General features: G+C 35.3%; 1 protein-coding gene and 1 long non-coding RNA gene across 2 annotated transcripts; both read right to left on the bottom strand.

Annotated features, from left to right (window-relative positions):
• Window position 1: 1 nt before the first annotated feature.
• On the bottom strand, window positions 2–1,961 carry LOC120628344. The gene is made up of 3 exons (XR_005658958.1): window positions 1,884–1,961; window positions 656–758; window positions 2–97 (listed from the first exon to the last, which is right to left on the bottom strand). It is a non-coding gene; the product is annotated as an uncharacterized LOC120628344 (long non-coding RNA).
• Window positions 1,962–4,590: 2,629 nt separating this feature from the next.
• On the bottom strand, window positions 4,591–15,896 carry LOC120628142 (clavesin-1-like). Its single transcript, XM_039896371.1, has 7 exons — window positions 15,679–15,896; window positions 14,491–14,633; window positions 9,886–10,039; window positions 8,484–8,642; window positions 7,406–7,499; window positions 6,638–6,854; window positions 4,591–5,737 (listed from the first exon to the last, which is right to left on the bottom strand). Exons 2-7 carry the CDS (start codon window positions 14,624–14,626, stop codon window positions 5,586–5,588), a joined length of 912 nt encoding a protein of 303 aa, XP_039752305.1. The 5' UTR covers window positions 14,627–14,633; window positions 15,679–15,896; the 3' UTR covers window positions 4,591–5,585.
• Window positions 15,897–17,788: the final 1,892 nt, after the last annotated feature.

The following is a 17,788-nucleotide window of genomic DNA, read 5'->3' as shown; positions in this document are numbered from 1 at the left end:
ATTCAATATGCACAAGTTTATTACTACATTTGACAAGCCGATTTCATGTTAATCCACTGTTGCCGAATAGCTGTTGAAGACAACTAGCCGGTGCTATCTGCAAAATAAAAAACGACAAAAATTATTTCCTACTTTCACCACTATTGCAAAGTCTGTTCAACAAACATAAAAAAATTAAGCGAAATAATTGACAGTCTCAACATACCGCTATCCTGTACTAGGGGAACCGATGTGAAAAGGACAACACTACTTTTAGCCCAGTTAGTTTAGTTTGGTTTATACATTTGTGTACATAAAAATCGACCTGTCTTGCTAGTTCAGATGTAGGCTAGGTATATACAAAGAGATTTAATGATATTTTAGTATAGAGCACAAATTTTAAAGGTATATTTCGGAAACCTGAAATTATCACGAAAATCGTGTTAAATGTAATCTTAAAATAAAATTCTTCTTTGTATTGCCCTCGGTCTTCGTCCACGTTTATAAACCTTTTGTTTTTTCCATGGAAAAAGGTGACCTATGCCACTGTTCATCCTTTCAACTTACTCTATGCCAAAAATCAAGTCCATTGGTTACTTTGAAAGCGCGCACAGAAAGGGCAAACTGTAAAGCTAATATAGTTTATTATTGAAAGCGTTAAAGTAAAGGTACTTACTGGTCGGTGCCGGTGGCGGCGGTGGCGGACCGCCGGACCAGTTGCAGCCAGCATGATCATGGTCGTGATCCCTTATACCAGCTTTTGGGATACCCATGGCTCCCTATGGATTCAAGGTAAACGTTCAATTTACATATGTTAGAAAAACTAGAAAAGAAATTACTACACTTAATTTTAATGTGGATAACATTATCATCATCAGCACATTGACGGCCGTCTGGCGCAGTTTGCAGCGACCTTGCTTTCTGAGCCGAAGGCCGTGGGTTCGATTCCCATAACTGGAAAATGTTTGTGTGATGAGCATGAATGTTTGCCAGTGTCTGGGTGTTTACATGTATATTCTAATTATTTATGTAATATATTATTCATAAAGATATTCATCAGTCATCTTGGTACCCATAACACAAGCTACGCTTACTTTGGGGCTAGGTGGCGAAGTGTGTATTGTCGTAGTATATTTATTTATTTATTTACATTATCGACTACTAGTGTACCCAGCCCGCTTCGCCGGGCTAGATTTTGCTTTATTTTATTTAAACAATAAATTTACATCATTAATTTTTTAATTTAAGTCTCATAGCGAGAAATAAATGATTTTTAAGAAAATTTAATATATTATTAAATCATTTATTTCTCGCCGTATTCATTCTCTTCTATTCTCTTCTCGAGCGGGTGAAGATCATTATATACGTACGTACGTACACCCAACAATAGAATATCATCATAGCAAATAAATCTGTATTTGAAAGTTTGACAGTTCAAAAATATAATACACATAATACTTATAATATACAGATATATATGATGATGATATCAATTACAACAATAGCAATGGGGAACATATAATATTAATTAAAGACATTTGCCGGACAAGGTATCAAATTAGTTGAAGTTTATTAAAAGGAATAGTTGTGAAGGTATATACAGTTGTCACAACCCCTACTCTTACCGCGGATGTCGTACGAGGCGACTTAGGGAATATAATGGAGAACAGATATCAGCATCCTCTGTGCTACAAGCAACACCTACTGTGATCACGAATCCGTTAGCCCAGCTTGGTGATTATGGGGTCTTATTATGACGATACAAAGGGGAAATGAGCAATGTTTTTATTATTTTTATAAACAAAGGTATTCAATAATATATAATATCTAAGGAATAATTATTATGTGGTCTTAATATGAATGGACCTACTGGTGCGCAAGAATATATAATATTCTACACTTACCACAACTGCGAGTGCAACAGCCATGATGGCTAGCATCATTGCGAAAAACTTCATTTTCTATATACGAGTGTATGTCACCAAAACCTACATGCCGTCTCCAGCAAACGTTGCGCGCTTATATAGATCGGATGGAAAATGGTGTTTACAACATGTACGAGTACGTTATCAAAATACTGTAAAATCTATCATACAGTTCTGAACCCTATTAACTATGTAGCAAGCGCTAAAATAATGTACACTATTTTATGAAAAATAACAATTATTTTGATCGTCTGTATATCACATCGCTACAATGGAAAATTTAATGATTTTTTTTTATCCATTATAATATTCAGAGCAATCTTTTTTAAAGGCGACAGAGCGTTTATAAATGCTATGTTTATTATTCCTAAACTTAATGATTTGCGAAAACCACATATTATTTTTCACTATCCAAGTACTTGGCGATATTCCTGGCGCAGTAGTGAATGCCGTCTTGTAACTGAAGCTGCTGGGTTCGATCAACGACAAAAACTTGCTGCCAAGCGATTTAGCTTTCCGGCACGTTGACGCGTAGAAAGCGGTAAGGGATCTTAATTTAATATAACTGCCATAGATATATATAATAGTATCCCCTTACAGGTTAGCCCGCTACCTGCATCTAAGACTGCACCATCTCTTACCAACATCTGAGAATGCTTTTAATTTATAGAGGAATAAAAATAAAATTATGACTTCTGATTTAGTTTACAAGCTACCTGTGCATATTTAGATGGGATAGCCAAGTACCTATTAGGCTATTGATTCCAAGTTCGATCACCGGTACCGCCTCACACCCCTAACTTTCGAAGTTTCGTGCGTTTTAAGTAATTCAATATCTCTTGCTTGAACTATGAAGGAAATCATCGTGAACAAACTTGCACTGAGATTTCTCCATATTCATCTTAGTTGACCAGGGCAAGCCCTTCTCGTTTTGAGAGGAGACCTGTGATTTAGTTTATGAAGTCGGAGACCCTGACGATCAGATGAACGGTACCTGATATGTATAACAGGATTCGAATCTTAGCAGGAAACATAGATGCCGGGGCGGGCAAATTTAAATTCAAATTCAAAAATTCTTTATTATTGTAGGCCTATCGCAGGCACTAATGAAGCGTTCATACATATATGTTTACATAATTATAATGGGATAACTTCGATCGCCAAATTAAACCTCAAGCTACGGCCTACGAGGGTTCGAAACGCGCCCAGGTCTAAGAAGAGCCCACAACAAACTTCCACATTTTGTATAATGGTGCCAATTCACTTGAAGAACAATCTCTGAACTAAACTAAACAATAGGAAATCGAGCTATTCATTTTTTATTTTACTACAAGTTAACCCTGCACGCAATCTCACTTGATGGTTTGTGTTGATGCAGACTAAAAAGTAGCGTGCTGCACCTGCAGAAACCAAAAATTCCTCTCTTTTAATTCAATTCCTTAAATTGATTTCTTCTGTTGGTTTTTGGGCAGCAAACCTGGGACCTCCCACTTATGAGACCACAGCGCTCACCACTGCGCCGCCGAAGTCATCTTACTCATAAACACAATGAAAGGGATGACGTTTAGTTCAGTTAGGTTACTTGTGTGCAATAGAATTCGCGCTAATATCATATTGATGTCACCATTTATTTGCGTGCAATCTGTCGCCAACACTTCATGGGTATATACTATATAGGTAGATTTGTGAGAAAATTTACCGAAAATCGATAAATTGATATTTAATTGCATATTGATTTTTTGATACTAAATTTTCTAAATAATGTCTCTCTTAAAAAATATAATCTCATCATCATCAACTGTCTACTGGCACTGAAGGATAAGGGAGCAAAACTAAGACTTGGAAAGGTTTAAGCCAGTGGTTAAGGCTTCAGGGTCATTTTCGGGGGGCCGAGTTCGAATCGCAGCCCGCACACCTAACTTTTCTAAGTTATGTGCGATTTAAGCAATTAAAATATCACTTAATTAAAATTAATAAAATTCAAAATTCATTTATTTATGATCAGATTACATTGGATCAATAACAATAGAGACGATGGCGTCAGGAAAAGTTTAAAACTGCGTTCCAGCCGCCGCGCCCACCTCCGAAACTAAAGCTATGATTATATTATGTTCTAAACCAAGTTGTTGTATAAATAAAGTATACAGTTAGTTCAGCATGCAAGAAACATTATAATTGTTGTGTGTATGTGTGCGTGTGTGTGCATGTGTATATGTGTGTGTGTGAGTGTTTATGATTGTTTTGAGTTGGAGTGATAATGCGAGCGTGTGCATGTGTATAAGGCGAAAGAGTTTATGAAAATATAACATTATTTAACTACTAATAGCAGTTTTTCAGTCTCTTCGTAAGAGAGTGACTGAAGCCATTTGGAACTTTTTCTTTACAAATGTGAGTTGTGAGGGGGATTATGTTTAATAATTTGTTAGCTCTGTTGTACAGTAGACAACTTGCTTTAACGGAGAAGGAATACATCGTTAGGAAACCTGCATGCCTGTAAGTTCTCGATTTTCAAAGGCGTGCGGAGTCCACAATCTGCACTGGATATTTTCATCCCTCCCAACGTCTCTGAGGATATCTACGTAAGTATTTTTGGATAAATGAAAAACTAATGAGCAATATTTTATATTATATTATTTACAATTATATTGAGCTCTCTGTCAGTTTTCATTGACATATCATGCTCGAATACTCTAACATAAATTTTATTCTACTAACCCAAAAAATATTCTAAAGATCACCGGATTGTTCTACACGATCCTTTTTTATAAAAAAAACAAATATGTACTATATGTACTTGAAATAACCTAAAAAGCTATCCTGTCTATTACCAGACTATAACTAAGAACCCTTTTTTGATTGACCAATCCTTGAATTAAATAAAACCTATCTACACGAAATTTAAATATGTACTTGAAATGATCTTAGATTGAACTATTTACGCCACCTTAAAAAGCTGTCCTGTCTATTCACAGACTATAACTAAGAACTCATTTTTTTTTATTGACAAATTCTTCAGTTAACGAAGTTATTACTTTGTCACAGACAAACTGCAAACATATACCAACATACCGGTAAATTAATAGTAGTTAGTCCTTAGCAGTAGTACCTCACTTTTTGCTTTAAGGTTTATAATAGTACAATACGCAACAAGTACGGGATATAGCATTAAGCGCGTAAGCTGGAAGCGAGTGCCATGAAAAAGCCAACACTGTAATAAGCAATGCATATATAATACCCGTTGTTTACGAAAATTTTCATCGCACATGCGAGAAAAAACAGGCTAAACTTTTAAATACGTACGTCTCAGAAAATAACGGACCATTTTTGCTGTTTTTCCACTATTCAAGTTTTGTAGGCCGAAGCCTTTAAACGAGCTGAACTGATTTAATCATTTTTTTTACAATATTAAAAAAATTATAAATAATTTAGGACCGATTTTTCAAACGCGAAATAATGTTTATCGTTATTGTATAATCTATTTCTCATATTATTTAATGAGGATTTTAATATGTATATTTCAGGAAATAAAGTTTTGTTTTTTTTTCCACGGGGCTCATAACCACCTTTTCATTACGAAACTTACTTTGTAATTTAGGCTTGTCATATTACATCAATACCTAAAACATAACTTTATTTGGTGTGTTATGAAAACTGCGACATTTGTGATTATCGCCTGACAATTTAATCTATGTCTAATTTCTTGAAGCTGCCCTGTATACCGAATAAGTCTTCAACAGATTTTTTGCCACCTGGTCGTAAAGATTCGTCCACTCGACGCTTGTTTTCTTCGATGTAGTACTGTTTATTTTCTCCCACCCAACGAATCAATTCATCTGAAAATAAATTACAAATTTAAATTTTATTAGAATGATTAGTTAAACCCTCTACTATAAATGCAATATATGTGCCGTTGAGTAACTTTTGAAAAACGGAACAATATAAAATGGTTCAAAATAAAACTGACTTCCATTTATTATAGTTAAATCTATTGCAAATGATTTTTTTGTCTTCCGTGGAAGAAGCCCCGTCCAAATGTAACTAATTAGCCGGTACTTCCGTCCTTTTAAATACAAATCAAGCTAAAAATAACGTGTGTATTTTTAAGGGTATCAATTGATTTTCTCGGGAAAGATTGTTGCAAGTATTTATTATATAAGATAGAACTGAGTTGAACAAATAACGGCATCAAACTCTACGGAAAAAAAAACTCGAAAACTCCCCCACACCCAATCCCAGCTTCCAAAATACTAGCCGCGTCATAAAAAAAAAACATTACATTTATTAAATATTAAATAGATATATTTTTTAAAAGAAATAACCTTGTTGTTAAAGTAAAAAATTAAACAAGAATAATAATTGATGATCTACATTCAAACAGACTTTTCACAAAACTCCAGACCCGATGCGTTCGGGTCTGACCCAAGACCCGAACGCATGATCTTGATTTTTTTGAACAGAGCAAAACGTCGCAGCGTGTGCAAGGAACAAGTCTGCAACGTGCCGCACTGTGTCAACAACGCCGCACATCAACCTAAGGCGTAGGCGTTAAGCCTCATATACCTGTATCAACCGCGCCCTTCAGACCGAAAAAGCTTTGCAAACACGGTGCTTTGCGGTAGAAATAAGCAGGGTGGTAGTACTTCATACATTCATCAGCGAAATCTAGATAAGGTTTAGCCTCCAGTAGTTATATCTTCAAAAATTTCAATCAGAAATATTCACAAATCGATTACCTCTTAATTCCGTCCTAGTTTTATATTCTCCTCCTAAATCCTTGGGAAAAGCTTTCTTTGGTATATATTTGTATAGCGCTTGCGAGTCCGTCTCATGTATGCGAATGATGTCCATTAAAGCCTTTTTCATAAATGGCTTCAGTAACATCATTAATTTATCCATGAAAGATGGCGCGTTGATAAAATGTACCTCTTTCAGTTTCACTAACATACATTCCTGAAATTGTATTTAATTCATAATTGATAATTCATTTATTGCATAAAGTGTCCATATACTGGTCTTTTAAAAAAAGAGCTTAATGTTTGACATTTGTGGCGTGCAATTTTAATCGAGCAGTGAGCTTACAAATAGTTAAATATTAAAAAAATCATATTAATGTATATGTATACGGTAATTTATTTTTATTTTTATTTAAAATGCTTTACTTTGTATTATTAATTTATAGCCAACATTTAATTTACTAAATATTTCCTATTCAATAACCACAGCCAGAGATCTCTCCTAAAGGGCTGAAGTGGTAAGTCACGCAAACCCTGGAGGCTATTTGTTTTTGGCACTTTATATATTTCCTCTTAAAAATTAAATACAAAAAATGCACAAATTTGTTGATTTCTATTCTATGATCTATAATATTTTAGGACAGTTTTTTTTAACAGCAAAAAATTTTAAAATTTTAAACAGTATTTCGTTTTTAATTTTACTAACTTTTTTCTAAAATCGCAATCAACGAACAGATAAAAAATATCGCCTGATAAAATATATCATACCTGGAGAAAGTATAGTGTGTGTCGCAGGGTCATTAAGTCCAACTTAGAAATGTGTGCTAGGGTTGCTAGATGCATATCGATTATAATTACAAACCTGAAACATAACACCGCAATACTGTTAAAACTTGAAAGCAATGAAGGTGAAGTACGGTAAACTTACAAAAACTAAACTCTCGGAAATATACAAACACTTAACTAATAATGTAACTAATAAGTTTTAATAATTTAATTATAGATTCGAATAACTTATTAATATTAATAATGTTAATCTTTTTCTTATGTTTTTTTTAGTCCATAGATTTTCGCGAATATTGCAAAAACGGGCACTCACTCCATCGATTTCATCAGTCATATAGGCATAGGTATAGATTATTTTAATGGTAAAAGAAGTACTTATTTTTAATTATATCCTCAAATCAAAATTACATCTTACTAGACCTTAGTAACGACACCAACATAATTTGTGCTAAGCATGAATTTTGAAGAATTCACGCTTAATTTTTTACTAGTAATATAAAAAGACATTTTATAGAAATGGTAACTAGCAGCAGCTGGTCGAAGCCTCCTATCTGACCAGACCAGAGAAAGTTCCCCTGGCGGCGATCGAATCCCGGGTTCAATCCTGATAAGACCACAGTGCTCACCAGTACTCCAGATTAAGTCGACTGACTCAATTACAAGAAGTTTAGTAAGTTAAGTTTTATTTTATCAATTTGCGAATAAACCTACACGTGGAAATTTTTACATGCCCTTATAAGATCTAAATACAGCTTTTTACAGATTTACTAGCTTTTATTTATTTATTCATAAATAAATGATTTGCTGTGTGATTGAAGGACAAACAAACACACTTTCGTATTTATAACAATAGTATGGATAGTATAAATTATTTTTGCACAACGTTCTTAAAACAATTGCTCGGCAATTGTTTTGGGTTTTAACTTACTTTGCAAAATTGTTTTTTTTCCAAAGAACGAATTAATTTTAGATAAATAGTTTCAAATTACATCCTACTGTTCCTACATCTAAACATACAAATTTCATCTCTTTATAATATTAATGTAGAGAAATAAGTTACCCGGGCCATGTCCCTTCAGCAAGTTGCCATAAGTCTATCACCATCATAATAGTTCTAATGATGTCGCTGAAGTTGAATAATCGAGCATCAGCTTTCAGGAGGCAACAGTATATTGCTCGATAACCATTTACAGTGGGTGTTGGCAGAGGCGCGAAAAGGCTGTAACATAACAAAAACAAAGTCGTTTTGATGAAATGTAAGCTAATCGAAAAACCATAGGTATTATAAAATATCACTTGCTCTAAACGGTGAAGGAAAGAATCGTGAAGAAACCTTCAAACCAATCCGAATCTACCAATCCGCACTTGGCCAGCGTTGTAGACTACGACCTAAACCCTTCTTATTCTCAGAGGAGACCCTTACTTCATAAGCTAAACAAGCTTGTATAAAATGTGTTGTAACTTATGATAAAACTACTTAAAAGAGTGCTTTGTTGTACAAGCAAGGCTAGCGTTGGTAGGAGACAAAAATGGTATCCCCGATTATAGAAGGGATCAAAATTACGTGTCCACCTGAAGATATATTTTAATCCTTTCCCAGGCGAGAAAAATGTGTCCTGACTATGCTAACCGACAGCCGTGCATGGAAAGGTTGAAGTGAAATCCGAAATGGGCGGCCCTAAGCGATAAGGCCGCCTTTTTTATTCTGCTTCTGTTTTTGTTTTCTTTTTCTGTTTTCTCAACTTGTTGTTTAAAAATAATAAGTAATTTACAAAAAAATAGAATTATTTTCTAAACATCAACTGTTAAATTGTAATGTAATTTTACTTGTGACTTTTTAATGCACATTTTACAGCCTGTTGATAAATAAGCTTTTTTTATATCGCAATAAGAACTTAGAAATGTCTCCACTGTTTGCAAGGGGTTGCATGAATGTAAGTAGAAGTGGCAAAAGCTTGTGAAGCAAATAATATCTACTCCAAACTGCGTCATTTGTCATCCTAAAATTATCCGTTGGATGTTTTAAATTAAATAAAAATAATTTCCGTTGTGTTTTTAATTCGAGTACTATTGGGTCACAGTTTTATACTATTTTCAATTTTATATCGATAGAATTAGTAGTTAGTGAAATAATTTTGACGGCCGAGTGGCGCAGTGGGCAGCGACCCTGCTTTCCGAGTTCAAGGCCGTGGGTTCGATTCCCACTACTAGAGAGTGTTTGTGTGATGAACATGAATGTTTGTGTATTATATTCATAAAAAAATATTCATCAGCTATCTCAGTACCCTTAACACAAGCTACGCTTACTTTGGGGCTAGATGGCGATATGTGTATTGTCGCAGTATATTTATTTATTTATTTAGTGTGTGTGCGGGCGGCCGGACATCGTTGCACTATAAGGTTTCAATCTTACCATTTTTGTATGGACACCTAAAAAAGTTTTTTTCTGCCATATTACTTACGTGGTGTTCATAGTATTAATAATCCGCTGATCAGGACTTCGGTCCTTAAATAACTCGGTAAACAGAGTACGGAGGGTATAGTGCAGATCAAGTACTTGCTTGGTAACCTCCGCACTATTGTCACAACAATGGTAAGTTATGATGAGGTCTAAATCTGAAAATTGTGAAAGGAGATTTTATAATGAACCGATAATATCTTACTTAAAACAGATTATCAAGTTTGGTCTTAAGCATCGATTCTTCGACCCTTGAGAAAGTATTCTTAGCGCTATGTGAGTTTATTAATATAGGCAGCTGGTCAGGAAACATTTTATCATACATGTCACGAGATACAAAGTTGTGATAGCGCACTTGATCGAAAATCGATAGCGAAACTATAAAATGTAGTGACGGTCGTCGATACCGACGGGGCAGAAGAACATCGTTTAACAGTAGCAAAATTAGTGACTAATGTTATCGACTTGGATAGAATCAGGCGTAACTCTGCGGTTGTTCTATGTACATAGCAAAATTTTCTATTATCCGAGGCATTCAGATTCATTATTTTATAATAATAATGTATTTATATTACGAAAATGATTTAATAAAAATATTTAAATGACGGACAACGGAGAAGCAGGTGGCCATTCTGATGGATACAGAATATGCAAGGACCACGACCTGCAACGTGCCGCCCTGTGTCTATCAACTTGAGCCTCGTGTATCTTTAATAACACCGGCAACCACGTCCTTTAGAATGGAACACAGCATAGCAACATGTCGCTTAGCGGCAAAAACAAGCATGTATGGCAATAGTACTTCTTCCGACGAGTCATGTCCCAAAAACCTGTAGCACTACTCACTACGTTAGCGTATGTTCTAAACGAGAATGTATCAGATTACATTCCCGATCCTAAAAAACATCCTTGACTAACTAAACGATAAATAAAGACCGGGTCCCCGATTTTTAATGCCATACGGACATATGGAAGGATGCGCAATTCGTACGGACTAAACCCTAGTCCGAAAAAACCAAACTGTCTAAACGTCACCCTATAAGATGAGGTCTGAGCCTCGATCACAGCGGCCTGAGGTTGACATCTTCCCTGCTCCCCCGCAGAATGATAACGTATCTCACAACCGGCTTGCGACAGGCGTAAATCTCGCGATCTTTGCTGACAAATGTAACTTTTGCATACAATACAAAAGTGCCTTTGGACAGCAAAGATCACAAAATTTACGCCCGTCGTGAGATATATAATCACCCTGCCGATGTCGTCGAGCCCTATGGCTCAAGTCCTGGTGCTTCACGCCTGTCCCCACTCCAAACCTTATGTGGTTACTACAACTGCAAATTGGAAATAAGAGTCTCTCAGCAAACCATCTGACTGCCAAAAGAACTGCGTTAAGCGAGTTTTTTCTTTGATAGTCACTTTTCACTGTCTCAAACCAGAGCAGAGAGAGTTTTCATCCACTGTGTGCACTGCTAGTGATAAACTATATTTTATTGACAAAGAATAATGAATCAATTAAACGTCTATTGATAGAAAAAAAAGCTAGTCGCTTCCTCGACAGCAGTAGGAAAATAATAAAATGAATGCCTTAGTGCTTGTTATGTGTATAATTATACGTTAAATAAACGTGGTATGATGAAATCTACGAGATAACACAGGCAATAAAATAAATGCGATGATGTCAACATAATATATGCTAGCCACATGCCCTATATTTTTCAACGGTAGAAAATTGCTCTGACCTCTGTTACGTAACATGAAGGTCAGTGGAAAACTCTATGGGTAGGTATCTATGGTCTTCGGATGTATATAGGTTTGAAGGTTTTGCCACAACTTGATGCCGTTTTTCTCAGGCAGAGACAAAAATCAAATGAATTAGGCCATTTCACTACGACCCTATCTAATCTAGCAGTCACTATACGGCTAGCAAACTAACCTATCATTATGTGACTAATTTTCATTGTTCGGAATAATGACAAGGCGAAACTCTAACACCTCTCCTAACAACTCTCTCGTACTGCCACTTGGTCATGTTCGACGCAGTCAGAAAAATTAGACAGATTACTGACGTTGAAATAGCTAGGCCTGTTTATTTTGCGTAGGTACTTTTATAGTGTTATGTCCTATGGAATCTTGTTATGGGGTAAAGCAGCTGATATCGAAACTATATTTATATTGCAGAAAAGAGCTGTACGGTCAATATATAAACTTAAATCACGCGAATCCCTCCGTGAGAAGTTTAAAGAAATAGGCATACTTACTGTAGCTTCACAATATATTTATAACAATATAGTATTTGTAAGACAACATATTAGTCTTTATAAGCAAAAAGTGGACATAAACCGTCGACTTACAAGAAATGGTCATAAATTAGTGTCATCTGCATATCCTCTGCGAAAGGTACAGAAGTCATTTGTGGGATTGGACCTACCAATGCATAAGTTTAAGGAATCTGTTAAAACACATTTATTACAGCGAGGTTACTATAAAATTGATGAATTTCCTAATGACAAGGTTGCTTGGAAGCTTCCGGCTCCGCTTTCAGCTCTCACAAGATAGAAAAATGAATGTTAAAATGTAAAATGTAAATTGTTGATGTTGGAAAAGAGCAACTGCTGAGTGTCTTGCCGGCTTCTTCTCGGTAGAATCTGCCTTCCGAACCGGTAGTAGAGTCAATACAAACGGACAGACTTGACGTTTCAAAAGTGCTTACATTGGCCCTACTTGAAATTAATGAATTTTGAATTTTGAATCTCGAGGTCCTGTATTCGATCTCCGCGTCAGGTTTTTCTATCAAGCAATTCATAATTTAGGAAATGGAAGTGACCCACCTCCATGCTTCGAAGAGCAAGAGTTTTTTCGTATCTATTTTTTTAATGTTTAACAGCAAGGTGAAAATCTAAATAAATATTTTCTTAAATATTCCTTTTTTTTTGTTATCCAAAAGTAAGCAAGGCACCAACCAAAATAAACATAAAACCTGCATTAAAAAATATGATAATATAGCGGACTGAGAAGGTACAATAATTAATTATTTATTCATGAGAATAATATGTACTACAATTAGATAATAAAAACTCAGTTCAGGTAATGAAAACAAATTATTACCCGAATAAACGAAGAATACTTTGTCTTCATAAACATAACTTGCAGTGAGGCACGAAATATAAAACACCGCAGAAGTGAAATAAAACAGGCATTTTAAATGTCTTGGATTATGAGCCCTATACCGATGCAATAAGATCCAAGTTACGTAAGCAAGTGTGATCAAAAATATATTATGTCTTCCATATAGTTTGGTACATTGTATCACTCTTGGTCTTTGGACCTTTACGATCTCTACATTCAAAATTTAACTGTATTTTTGAGGATCTTTTTTGCTTGACTTAATTGACATTTAAATAGGGTTGTTGCACTTGGTTGTCCTGGTTTGGATGGAATTGTTCTCCGAATAGATATATTTCGGTTCTCGTGTATTAAATGAAATCCCAGCGCTCATCATCTCGCCATTAACCTATTCGTGTCCCACTGCTAGACAGTCTCGTATCCCAGAACCACGTGTTCTGATGTCGAACATACAAGACCAAGGAACCAGTAAAAATAAGAGATACCCTATCTAGAACAATTTTTTTCTGTAAATCTGTAACTATAAAAGGCCAAAGTCAGGACAAGTCTTGACTGACGGACACACACAGCTACGTGTAAATTTGAAATTTCGACGGAATATTCTTTGAGATGTATTATGAAAGGTTTTTTTTACTAAATAACTAAGGATAAAAGTGTGATCTGTCATTTTCAAGTAATATTTATGAAACTTTGCATTAAGGCTTCGTTAAAAATTAGCCTGCTTTCTGGAGATGGGCATAAGCGCTAGACCCCGCGGAAAAAATTCTTAGTGTCACTGGATATCAGAAATTCACCACAGACGAAGTTCTAGGGCATCTGCTTGTTCAATATAACCAGTTGCGTGCACAGGGTTTTTGACCAGGGTATGCATAAAGAAGGAAGATAGCATAACATTGAAAAATCCTTCCCCTTTATGAGTTATACAAAAAATGTAAGATATGCAGTGCTTTTGCGCAAGTATGAAGTGCTTGCCACTGAATATAACTAAGTATACTTAACTCATTTTCCATTGTCCGTACTAATGGCAAAACACGACAAAAAATGGTTTGTATTTTTTTCCTTATTAAACATTGTTTTAATTAAGTAGCATTTTATAATGTGAGGTTAACTCGCGTACTTAACTACCGACATTTTAATAAACTTGGGATTTAAATATGTGAAGATACATATTTAAAAAAAACTATACGATAACCACATGATATTGCAGGATCCGTGCATCCACAGCTACTAATATAAATTCAATATTGTGTTTGTTTGTTTGTTCCCTATATTCAGCTTAATCACTATACCGTACCGATCATGATGAAAATTAGCACATAATATTTAGCTTGCATCACTAAGCTAATATTTAAGCAATCGGAAACAGTTTCCGCGCCATTTAAAAACATACTCGTAAGTTTGGTGGCCTACAGTTTGGTGTCTAGTACATAGATTTTATATGTTATTGTCGGTTTAGTAGTCCTATGAAATAAGAAAAAAGATCTACCTGTTAAATATTTTGTAGGCAGATGTGGTTGTATCTTCACCCATTCTCTCAACTTCTGGATGTCTCCGCGCAATATTTCCGGATTTTTCTCGTACTCCTTCTCCACTGGAAAAGGTTGAACAACACCTGTATGCATGTTTAACCTGAAAATATTGAAGAAATAAAAATGAAAATACCATCATCGATGTAATGGATGTCTTGTTGTGGCATAGTCTGTCACCCACTCATCGAATCTCTTTCTATCTCTCTTACGGCAGAGGTGGCCTACCTCTCTCCCAGTGAAAGAGAAGGCCTGTACCCAGTCTAGTCTACTTCAGTTAGTGGGTCTTATATCAGATGATATTCATGATACAGGGACGGGCATATTAACGTACTCTTCGAAGCACGGTGGTAAACAAAAAATACTTTTCTAACGGCCACTAAACCAACGTGTTACGATGACTATCCTTTTATCCGCTACCTATGTTATACTAATATAAAAAGCTGAAGAATTTGTTTGTTTGTTTGTTTAGGTACTTGAACGCGGTGATCTGAGGATGTTGGATAGCCTATTTTTCGAGGAAGGCTATAATATCACGCTAAGATTAATAGCAGCATAACACCAAAAATAATGTTTCAAAATCGGGCTTTTTATTCCTTTTGAGAGTTTCCATTTCGTGCACTTTTTAATAAATCATATGTGAAAATGTTTTTTCCGTTTAAAAGTTCTTAAAAAAAGGTCTCGAAAGCAAATGTATGTCTATCCTTTAAGGTTCACTTATACGCGGACGAAGTCGCTAGTATTTAATAACCGCGTTCAGGTTAATTTACCAATCACAACATGTACTCAGCTAACAAAATTACATATTTATACCAGACATGCAATGCTGATATGACATGTCCATGTCCATGATAATTACACACAAATTTATATGACGTCTTATTAGATGAATTTGCACTTTATTCATCAATCCGCTAATTATGTCTCCAAAAGCATCCGCCTTTCAGAAACGTATAGATAGGGGTAAGCCCTACCCCTAAATAAATGGCACTGGTTATTAAACCCACATACCTAATCTGACCCATTAACTATACCCAACGAAATAAAAAATGAATGTCCTAAATTGTCACGCACCGGGAATCGAAGGTGGGACCTCTTCCTAATGAACAGTAAATTAAAAAGGTGTTATTTACGTAATTTTTACCAACCTTTGATTTATGAGCGCTCACAATCAAAAGATATCCAAGAATCTCCCTAACGACGAAAGCGAACTTCAAAACACCAAACGGAAAAAAAGAAAACAAAGATATTTTTCAAAAGGTTAACCCTTGCAGTTGTTAATTAAACGATCTGTTTTGTATAATTAAGTTTTAAACGGTATAGAAAAATGGAGTTATAATTTACTTTTAATTGTAACCTGAACCTAATTTCCTAGTGCCCTAATTTGATATAAATTATATATATATATATTTTATTTCTACGAAAAATACGTGCGGTTAGATAAAAAGTCGCGGTGTCACTGACAACTGTTTTCCATTTTGGTTTAGTACAAATTATTTCAATTCTTACAAGGATAGTGCCAGTTTTCCATCTAAGCTGTTAAGCGTAGCGCAAAAAACGCTCAATCTTTTCTTACTTGTCTTCGTAGATATATTTTTTTTTATAATAAGTATTATGTACCCATAAATATAAAATATCCAAAATTTGGTCCATAATTTTAATACAACCGAATAGTCATTTGCGAGGGTGTAACTGATAAAACTACGCTGATGCCACAACTCTCCTAGCAGCATCTGAGGATGAGATGACGTCTCTACTGGACAGGATGGAGCAAATAAGCAATGCCATGGGTCTTTTCATAAATAGATTCAAAACTAAAGTTCTGATGGTAGATCGTGCAGGATGGTTGGAGCTCACAGGCTCTCTAAATCTCGAAAACGTGGAGAACTTTATTTACCTCTGTTCCAATATTAGTGCCACTGGTTCTTGTGAAACTGAAATTCGAGGAGAATCGGAATGGCCAAAAGCGCTATGTCACAGCTTCATAGTACTTGGAAAGACAGGAATATCTTAGCCAGGACAAAAGTGCGTCTTATTTTCCTATATTTACGTATGCAGCTGAGACATGGACCATTAAAGCAGCTGATAGAGACGCTTTTGAGATGTGGTGCTGGAGGAGAGTGCTGCAAATCCCGTGGACGTCACACAGGACTAATGCATCGATATTGAGACAACTTAAAATTACAAGAAGGCTATCAACCACTTGTCTTCAGAGGATTCTCGAGTACTTCGGTCACATTGCCAGAAGAGATGGAGACAATCTTGAAAAGATAGTAGTCACTGGAAAAGTGGAAGGAAAGAGACCTCGTGGACGTAGCCCGATTCGTTGGTCTTATAACATCCGCACTGCTCTCGACACCAAAGTGCAATGTTGCTTTACAAGTTGCTTAAAGCCGAGTCAAATGGCACAAAATCGTCCGAAAGGTTGAAAGTGGAAGAGGTCACGGCCCTCAGCAATGAGGAACACGACGTAAAGAGAACTGATAAAACCTAACCTAATCAAATATCCTCAAATTGTAATCTTTAGCCGCTGGAAACAAGCGGCCCAGAATCGTGGAATTTGGAACGCCCTACATAAGCATTATTGATTCTTTCGGTTGAAGTGATGATGACGATGATATACATTTCCATTATAAAAAAAGTATTAAAATTTATAAATGAAATTTATAAATGAGTTTTATGTATCAAGGTTTATTTAAATTTAATTTTCAATAACGAGCCCAATATGTTAGAAATCAGCAACAATCCTTTACAAACAAACTTAGTGAATACGTACGCTATAATAATTATCTGATCAAATGAATCTTTTAAAATATATTAATTACCCACGCGTTGAAGAACTTACTTGTCACACCTCGTTAGAATTAAATCGCATTTGCTCGAGATATGGATCTTTTTAAATGAATTTTTTGCTCATAATGTAATGTAGCAGTTCCGTAGTAAAACTGGTATTTTATAAATTTAGTTAATTTATAAAAAGTACTTAAATTGAGTGAATTATTCGTAAATTGCGTCGTAAACTCAGATTTAAAGGGTTCCGAAAAAAACCGAAGGTAAGTATAAAGTAGGTAGGTATATTATGTATTCCATCCGTTCGTTAGACTGCTTTTTATTTAGCAAAAGTACATTTAATAAAATCCGGTGCTTCAATGTATTTGAGGCGGTTGAATAATTTTATAATAATTAAGTAGAATCCTTTTTTCCTAGCTATTTTTTCAAAATCAACTCTCGGAGCGTGAATCAAAATTACGTTTGACT

This window comes from Pararge aegeria, chromosome 12, assembly GCF_905163445.1.
Source record: "Pararge aegeria chromosome 12, ilParAegt1.1, whole genome shotgun sequence".
Lineage (NCBI taxonomy): Eukaryota > Metazoa > Arthropoda > Insecta > Lepidoptera > Nymphalidae > Pararge > Pararge aegeria.
Note: the sequence above shows the minus strand (reverse complement) of the source record. Positions and strands in the feature narration are given on the sequence as shown.